Genomic DNA, 9,699 nt, shown 5'->3' with positions numbered 1-9,699 from the left:
TATAGCAATATGTAATGAACAATGCATATTTATACATAAGTCTCTTATCAGTCAGCATACATGCTAGCCTCTCGCTATACGGAATGTTAGTTATGTCTGGTTTAATCTGTGAGACTCAATTATAAAATGATAGCTACCAAACCGCCCGGTTTCAATCCGCAGCGACGAAGTGCCTGTCTATATTACAGCAATGTTAGATCTCAGTGCTTTAGTAGCTGTATGGAAACATTATTTTTACATCCAAGTGATTAATTTGCCGGTAAGTCCTAAGCTTAGGTTGGGATATGAGATCTTGTTGCCATTGGTCATCTTACGTACGTGTAAATGTCTCCTAAGCATGGCACATAACATGGTTCAACAATATGTTGCTCATAGATTTTGACGTATACAGATCGAGTATCGAGGTCATATATCCCATAAGGGTCATGTATCAATACTGTATGTCAAATTGTAATATTTGGTATCCATGTTTGTTGACATTTGATTTGTATATTCATGTCTCGTATTTCAGCACGCGGAGAATGGGGGTTTTGCACATGCTAACGAAAACAAGACTCGATTTACTATCTATCTGAATACCAATGGGGAATTCTATGCCTTCACCAACAACATCGCTGCATTCAACGTTGTCTAAATCGATTTCAGCCATAGAATCTTTACCGTTAAATCTGTAGGCACACACCCATAATCGTGAAGCGTCCTTAAATAAAAGACCGCGGGGCTCATCAATCACTTGTTTTAAGTCCATTATGTGTACCGGGATTCCATTGTCATTCAAATGGATGATTCGTTTATTCAATGATTCAGATACAAATATAGACATGTCGTTTTCATTGACTGTTACATACCATGGCTCAGAAAAATACTCGTTCGAGAACGTTTTCAGGATTGTATCGTCGGTGTTTAGTATTCTTACTTTCTTCTCCGGTGACCCATATGTTACATACAAACGACCGCGGCAAAACGCAAGTCCTCGACATTGCATGTGGTTGATCAGCTCTTTGACAACGTTTAATTGATCGTTCCTGGTGTCGACGAAGATGAGTTTGCCTGCCGACGGAACAGATACTACCGCTCGATCCTCATCAATAAAACTTACACCCCATGGGCGGTATTTTTTGACACACTCTGTGTTGCATAAAGGAATACAACACGTGGATACAGAACTACCCATGCATTCACCGGACTGTGTGTTTATAAGTTTAATACATGTGTTGCCTAAATCGGCAGCGACCATGCGTCCAGACCCGTTGACAGAAATCGCAGTTACTGATGGCGTTTTTCTATCTGATGGAAGACGAAGGTCAATTTCTCCAGAGAATGTGAAATTAGTCTTGTTCGATGTCCCCTTTGGTTTCAACCTGTTGGTTAAATATCATTTAAAGCATTAAAACAATGAAGGACTTTTTAATGTTTTATAAAAAAAGGTAATTGTTGAGTATATATGCACAACTTAAAAGAAACAATAGCAATGGAAAAGAATAACATTACTACGTGTACGTGTATTTCAATACCGCAAATAAGTTATTACTGTTAATTATTTTAATTTGTAAAATGCGATGTAGATATACCTAGTTAGCTTACCGAACAACAGTTTTCTTCGGGTATGCACAGATGTTTTCCTCTGCAATCAATAATGTAATACTAGTATATACCGACTTTAAAGTATCAGGAAATAAATTTGTTATAAGCAATAACATTTCTCCATTTATGTCATTGATTTAACATTGCACGTACCGGTACTTATGAGCCTGGAACTCCATGTCACGTCGGGATAAACATGTTTGAGCTGTTGTTGAAGAACATCAAATGTCGGTTGCAAACAGTCATCCAAGACGGCGTTTCTACAGGCGCGGCTATCACTTGATGAGTGACAGGCTACTGTCAAAAGAACAGTTTCCTGGTCTGACGTGTCTACCTTATCGCTACGTGTTGGTTTCGAAGTAAACCCTTTAGCTTTGAGTTCCTTTATCACTTTTCCAGCTGCAAATGATACAATTGATATTATAAAATTTAAGTTCCCAATCAGGTTGGTGAAATTAATTGGGAATGCATGACTGACATGCACTCATCAATTTTTTCCTCACTTATCAAAATTTACATATCCAGTTATATTATCAATAATACAAATATAATTACCCAAATTGTCCATCACACAAGTATAATGATCCCTGTACAGAACGACCTCGTACTCGAATTGCTCAAAACCTGGAATTCCACGAACTATGTCTTGAACTGGCTTCAATTTTGGTGTTAGGTCCCCTTCGACACATGCATTTAAAAGGCAGAAGAATTTTGAGATTTCACGAGGACGCACAACAATTCGTATGCATCCCGATTGTGCAAGAAATTCTGAAATTTATATTAAGGAGAAATTAAAATTAGTTGCATTAATGGTGTATACAGGCATCAATTAAATTTAATGTTGAATCTTTGTATAGAAAGGTGAGTAAGCATTGTTATTATACCGATGAACAACAAGGACCAAACGGACCAACGCGTTTGCCTGAACATCAAATTCTATAACATCGCAATACACAGCCTAAAAGTAATATACGTAGAAATGTATTATGATGCCAGAGGACAAGCAAAAGCGGCATACTAAAGCTAGAATATGAGCGATCTAACTGAAACTTCTTCAATTTCTTGACGTCAGTGCAATACAACATACCAGTATGCTCATTTTAACGTTTTCAAACCCACCTCCATAGTCCGAGAAGACTTGATCGAAAGCGTTGCGGACAGCGTTCCGGTCCCTGAACAGCGGCTCATAGCCTTCAGGTTCGTCAGTGTTGTTGATAATATTTGTCAGCTCTCGGATGAGCCGACTGTGTTTCCTCCAATCGCCGCAACCTGTCACGGCGATCTCAATCGCAATCGGCATTGCATCTGCAGTTGAAAGTAGATATTATTGTTAGCAAATCGTACTTCAATGATATACGTTACTGTAGTGGATATCATTTGTGTCATTTACATTTAGATATATTGATAATTTATTACATAAATATGTTATTTCTTGAATATCGAAAAAATGTATCTTTGTAAAAATCAAATATGTGTAACGTTATATACAAGCTGTATGTTTTATATATTTCTTAAATAACATTTATGAACTAATTTAGGTATGTAATAAGTTATAAATTCAATTCTGATTCTTTACTTTCGCATTTATTTGTAGGTATGTAATGAGTTGTAAATTCAATTCTGATTCTTTACTTTCGCATTTATTTGTAGTTCCAATGTAAAACAAGAGCACCGCCTTGCGGGTGCAGACCGCTCATCTATTTTCTTTTTAAAGGTGAAGGGACTCTCATTTTCAATCACAAAGGAGGGAGGAGTGGAGTAAAGAGGGATGTATAGTGTGGGGTTGTGGACATTTATTACATTATCTTCCAAAAAAGCGAAAAAAAAAAAAAAATCGGGGGGGGGGGAGGGGGGGTTTGGGTGCGATGGTTGGACGGTATTTCAAACATAACCGTTTTTAAAAAAAATGGGGGGGGGTATAGTGTGAGGGTGTGGTGATAATTTGTGAGATGATCTTAAAAAAAAAAAAAAAAATAAAAAATAAAAAAAAAATTGGGGGTGGGTGGGTGGGGTGGGGGGGTGGGGTGGTGGTATAGTGTGAGGGTGTGGTGGTCATTTGTGAGATGATCTTAAAAAAAAAAAAAAAAATAGGGGGGGGGGAGGGGGTAGGGGGGAGGGGGGAGGGGGGGGGAGGGCACGGGGGATGGTTTGGGTGAAGTCTATTGTGGTATGTCAGGTAAGAGTAGTTTCATCAAAGTATCAATCAAATCTAATCATAAATAAAGAAGTTATGGCAATTTTAGCAAAATTTAATAATTTGACCTTGAGAGTCAAGGTCATTCAAAGGTCAAAGTAAAATTCAAGTTGCCAGGTACAGTAACCTCATGATAGCATGTAAGTATTTGAAGTTTGAAAGCAATAGCCTTGATACTTCGAGCGGATCGAAACACAAAATTTAACCATATATTAAAAGTAACTAAGTCAAAAAAGGGCCATAATTCCATAACAATGACAACCAGAGTTATGCAACTTGTCCTTTTACTGTACCCTTATGATAGTTTGTGAGTGTTCCAAGTATGAAAGCAATATCTATGATACTTTAGTGGTAAAGTGGACCAAAACATAAATCTTAACCAAATTTTCAATTTTCTAAGTATAAAGGGCCCATAATTCCGTCCAAATGCCAGTCAGAGTTACATAACTTTGCCTGCACCGTCCCCTTATGATAGTTCATAAATCTTTCAAGTATGAAAGCAATAGATTTGATACTGTAGGAATAAAGTGGACCTAAACACAAAACTTAATCAAATTTTCAATTTTCTAAGTATAAAAAGGGCACATAATTCTGTCAAAATGCCAGTCAGAGTTACATTACTTTGCCTGCACAGTCCCCTTATGATAGTTAGTAAGTGTTGCAAGTATGAAAGCAATAGCTTTGATGCTTAAGGAATAAAATGGACCTAAACACAAAACTTAACCAAAATTGTCAATTTTCTAAGTATAAAAAGGGCACATAATTCTGTCAAAATGCATGCCAGAGTTATCTAACTTTGCCTGCCCAGTCCCCTAATGATAGTAAGTAAGTGTACCAAGTTTGAATGCAATAGCATTGATACTTACTGAGAAAAGTGGAACTAAACGCAAAACTTAACCAAAATTTTCAATTTTTTAAGTATAAAAAGGGCACATAATTCTGTCAAAATGCACGCCAGAGTTATCTAACTTTGCCTGCCCAGTCCCCTCATGATAGTAAGTAAGTGTACCAAGTTTGAATGCAATAGCATTGATACTTTCTGAGAAAAGTGGACCTAAACGCAAAACTTAACCGGACGCCGACGCCAACGCCAACGCCAACGCCGACGCCGACGCCGACGCCGACGCCGACGCCAAGGTGATGACAATAGCTCATAATTTTTTTTCAAAAAATAGATGAGCTAAAAATGTTTATCGTTACAATTATACATTCTATATAAATGTATTCGTACATGAAAACCAATTATAGCTTTACTTTATCAATTCCTTCTCAGTCAACATACTTATCAATCTTTCCGGGTACTGTCGCTCTCGTGGTGGTAGATGCCTTTCAGTAAGATCATGTCCGCTCTGTTCCGCTGTGAGTTAAATATTGTTAACAGAAATCTGCATTATTTGAAAGACTGTTAGGGGTTTGGTACCAAAACGAGTTTAAGACCAAACCGCGCACTCTTCGTGGAATTAAGGCGACAAATAAGCGTGTATAAGAATAAATAAAGCTATACGCTCATGACGTTGATAAGACTTGGGAATTCAGCTTTTGAGTCGTGTATTATAATATCATTGCTATAAACTACTTATAATTTTTTCACATTTAACACGTTAAACATGCGTTTCCCTTTTCGAGTAAACATTTCATAATGATACAATTTAATAATACAAAATGAGTTTATGTGCATCACGTAGAATTTTTATCACAACATTATTTCAAATATGTATAGTTTAACATAGTCAGGACTCTCGCTTGTATTACCAAACTATTGTTTTATAAGAAATATTTTACCTTATCAATCGATTTATATTGATGTATATGCCCTCGATATATACAAGTAGCTTATATCTGGAAAAAGTTATTTCGTTTTTTACTTTTTACTGGCAATTAGACGGGAATGATAATTTTTGACGTCTAATCTAAATATATTTCTACAACACAAGTCTTAAATAGTTTCACTATAAACTCATTACTATTTAATTCTTAAATTCGTAACGAAATGACAATAAATAAAACCAAAAATAACTAGAAATGGCGTGGCAGAGGCCGACGCGTATCCCCACGCCGCATGTTTGACCCAGGCGCGCCCCAGGGTTGGTAATGGGGCCATGCATAGTTGCAATTGACCGCATTGTCATAAGAAAAGTTCAGTATCAATTAGAAGTGAATCGGTGTAGAAATGAAGAAGTTATAGTAAAAGGCAATTTTGGGTGGGTATGGCATATGTGGGCGGAACGCCTCAGGGTTGGTAATGGGGCCATGCATAGTTGCGATTGACCGTATTGTCATAAAAGAAGTTTAGTATCAATAAGAAGTGAATCGGTGTAGAAATGAAGAAATTATAGTAAAAGGCATTTTTGGTGGGTGTGGCCTATGTGGGCGGGGCGCCCCAGGGTTGGTAATGGGGCCATGCATAGTTGAGATTGGCCGTATTGTCCATAAGAGAAGTTCAGTATCAATTCGAAGTGAATCGGTAGAGAAATGAAGAAATTATAGTAAAAGGCAATTTTGGGTGGGTGTTATCTATGTAGACGGGGCGCCCCAGGGTTGGTAATGGGGCCATGCATAGTTGAGATTGACCGTATTGTAATAAGAGAGGTTCAGTATCAATTTGAAGTGAATCGGTGTAGAAATGAAGAAATTATAGTTAAAGGCAATTTTTAGTGGGTGTGGTCTATGTGGGCGGGGCGCCCCAGGGTTGGTAATGGGGCCATGCATAGTTGAGATTGACCGTATAGTCATAAGAGAGGTTCAGTATCAATTTGAAGTGAATCGGTGTAGAAATGAAGAAATTATAGTAAAAGGCAATTTTGGGTGGGTGTGGTCTATGTAGACGGGGCGCCCCAGGGTTGGTAATGGAGCCAGGCATAGTTGAGATTGACCATATTGACATAAGAGATGCTTAGTATCAATTTGAAGTGAATCGGTGTAGAAATGCAGAAATTATAGTAAAAGGCAATTTTGGGTGGGTGTGGTCTATGTGGGCGGGGCGCCCCAGGGTTGGTAATGGGGCCATGCATAGTTGCGATTGACCGTATTGTCATAAGAGAGGTTCAGTATCAATTTGAAGTAAATCGGTGTAGAAATAAAGTATAAATAAATAATAGTATAGGAGGAGATAGTGGCCAGGACGGACGGACGGACAGACAGACAGACGGCGGAGATAACCACAATATCCTCACGCTTTTCAAAGCGTGGGGATAATAATAGCGTGTACTAACTTTACCAACCTTGACAATTTATATTTATGTTACTTATAACAGTAGTGTATAGTATGTTTATACTTATTTCCACAAGAGATAAATCTCGAAAAGCGGTATGATAAGCCTCAAATATTAAATATGACTACTCACGTAAAATATCAATTAAAATATAAACCAACCAGCTACAGGTAATACCGATGAAGTATATAGACGAACTTGTATGCGGACTAAACCAGTCATGATTAAAACGATTACTTGTATCACACTGTGTGTGGTCAATTTAAAGCCAATGTGACGCAAGTGTTATCACAAGGTTACCCGACTTCATTGTTGGTATCGAGCATTTGGTTAGATAAAATAAAGAATTCCGTACCTCTGGACAAATCATCAAGGTGATGCTGTTCTAGGATACTGATGATCTGTTCCATTCTATTGTGGAAGTTAATCTCATCTAAGGAAAATTTGTAAGTAACATGAGTTGACAAGATTCTGTTTGTAATTTGCTTTAATAATAAATATCATTGCTAAGAAGATTGAATTTCAATAGAATATATTAGAACATACTATAATATAATAAAATATAATAGGATAGGAGTTAATTTGTCATATATTTCGCTGCACATATTTCAAAAGGAAGTTTCCAGAAGTGTTAAGGCGCTTACTTTTAATACTAGAATTAACAAAATAGCCGGGAAGTATTAAACTTTTAAAACTCAATGTTATGTTTATTTATTGCAAATAATGCTTGATTTAAGATTTGTTTTAACATAAGTCTCAGATTGGGTTATGTTTCATTTACCAGCGGTGAAGTGATTAATGTTCTCTCGATACGACTTTTCCATTTCCTGATGCTCATGGAAGATGTTGATCATGTGTGGATCGTGACGATAATTGCCTCGTATAATGTCCTCTATCTCTCTCTCTATTTCACTGTTCATGTTCGCCCTCTGGATATATTGACAAATGTCTTCCATTATAATCCGCAGCTCCCTTACGTGGTTGTCAAAAAAGATATTTGAGATATCCCACATAGAATTGTATAGTTCAGTTCTATGTCTTGTCATTTGTCGAACCTTGTCCTTGATGTCAGTAGACACGACTCTTTCGTCAGCAATGTCTACGATTACAAACGTCATCAAATACAATGGCCATATGGAAGGATCCGTTTTCACACCGAAACCGGGAACAAACTGTTTCATATTCTTTTGACCAGTTATCGTGCTTGCTATTTTGGTCAGGTACGTGATCACATAATGGTCTATTGTCCAATTTTCGGCAGGTGTATCCCTAGGTTTGCTTTCCGCGACGGCATATTCGAGCAAAGAAAGAAGAACTTGTTTAGATATCCTTAAATGTAAATCGACAAGGATAAACACTGCGTCTGCTCCATGCGCCATTGTGTTACTCAATACCTGAAAAAAAACGTGTTTGTCGTTTATAAATTTTACGTAAGTAAACCAGGTTTCCAAATCCTTAACTCTCATGAAAAAAATCTCACACATACACATACAACGAAACAACAAAAACGCCATCTAGTCCCTAAGCACATTATCATTTCAATGTTTGCCTTGGTTTACTGAAGGGTTTGCACACTAGCTTGTGAATTGTTCTCGTTTCTTAGAACAATATCAACGTGGCGATGTGACTTTCAATTACGATGTTTTTTTGCTTGCTATTACGGATATTTTCATAAACAATATTTAACTAGAATAGGCGTTCTTAATTAATTAAGGTAAAAGTGTACAAAAATTGGTTTATCTTCAATGCGTCATATGAAGAATACGATTTAGACCCGAGTGTCCTTTATTTTAGATAAGAGAAATCATTAACGTAATACAGGACATTACCAACATCACTACATAAAACTACATAAAAATGAATAAAGATCGGGTCACCGCCTTGTAACGGTAAATACAAATTCACTAAAAGTAAAATTCCAGCTGCATCAGCAGAAGCGAAACGTATTATACAATGCGGTCATTTACAAATGGGAAGGAAAACATTTTCGAATAGAGAGACAAAAACAAATGAACAACGTAACACACTCCTACATAACAATCGCTCAAACCTGCATTAAACTGAGGTCAATGTCTAAGAACAATCAATCCATTTGTTTTCTATGCGCCAAAAACCTCTTATTTTGCCCAGAATTATTTATAACCCTATAATTGTTCATCACAATTGACCAAATAGCATCGCGATTAAAATTAAGCAGCAATACAAAAAGAAAATGTTCAATGCAATTACCATTTAACTACTCAATAGACATATTGAGGCATGATGAAAAGAAACCAAACAATGTATAAAGTAAATCTCGTCTTTACAAAAAGCGTAGCATCATATGTTTACACATTCAAATCCTCGTCGTACAATGAAGCCGCCATCAAGTTGTTAAAGGTTAAATTGCAAAACTTGGTTACGAATATCTTTTTTAAGTAAAATAAAATAATGCATGTTTAATTGTTTAAAAAAATTAAGCAAATTAGCATTAAAATGTTTTTAAACGAAAACGGAGATTAGAGGTTTAAATCGTTAAAAGTCACAATCAAGTGTAAATAACCTCAGATCCTTGTATTTCAAAATAAGCAAAAGGCGAATAAAAATTCAATTAAATTACAATAAAATAACTAAATAGGTTAATAGTAACAGCCGAAAAAGAATAACAACTTTCTAAGGCACACTGCATTGAAGTCAATATTAATTTGATAACAGGTGCTTCCTAATTTA

General features: G+C 36.5%; 1 protein-coding gene across 1 annotated transcript; it reads right to left on the bottom strand.

Annotated features, from left to right (window-relative positions):
• Nucleotides 1-383: 383 nt before the first annotated feature.
• LOC127831064 (uncharacterized) lies at nucleotides 384-8,369 on the bottom strand. Its single transcript, XM_052356050.1, has 7 exons — nucleotides 7,772-8,369; nucleotides 7,346-7,423; nucleotides 2,704-2,889; nucleotides 2,140-2,352; nucleotides 1,738-1,983; nucleotides 1,585-1,624; nucleotides 384-1,361 (listed from the first exon to the last, which is right to left on the bottom strand). Exons 1-7 carry the CDS (start codon nucleotides 8,367-8,369, stop codon nucleotides 494-496), a joined length of 2,229 nt encoding a protein of 742 aa, XP_052212010.1. The 3' UTR covers nucleotides 384-493.
• Nucleotides 8,370-9,699: the final 1,330 nt, after the last annotated feature.

The sequence above is a fragment of the Dreissena polymorpha genome, chromosome 5, assembly GCF_020536995.1.
Source record: "Dreissena polymorpha isolate Duluth1 chromosome 5, UMN_Dpol_1.0, whole genome shotgun sequence".
Lineage (NCBI taxonomy): Eukaryota > Metazoa > Mollusca > Bivalvia > Myida > Dreissenidae > Dreissena > Dreissena polymorpha.
This window is presented reverse-complemented; position numbering and strand designations above follow the sequence as displayed.

Bases quoted from the DNA above. Each gene is read 5' to 3' on its own strand.
- LOC127831064 (XM_052356050.1), bottom strand. From the start codon at position 8,369: ATGGCGCATGGAGCAGACGCAGTGTTTATCCTTGTCGATTTACATTTA. The intron at 2,353-2,703 runs GTGGGTTTGAAA...TATAAATTTCAG, and splicing joins AGTCTTCTCGGACTATGGAG to AATTTCTTGCACAATCGGGA. The intron at 1,984-2,139 runs GTAATTATATTT...TATCATTTGCAG, and splicing joins TTGTGTGATGGACAATTTGG to CTGGAAAAGTGATAAAGGAA.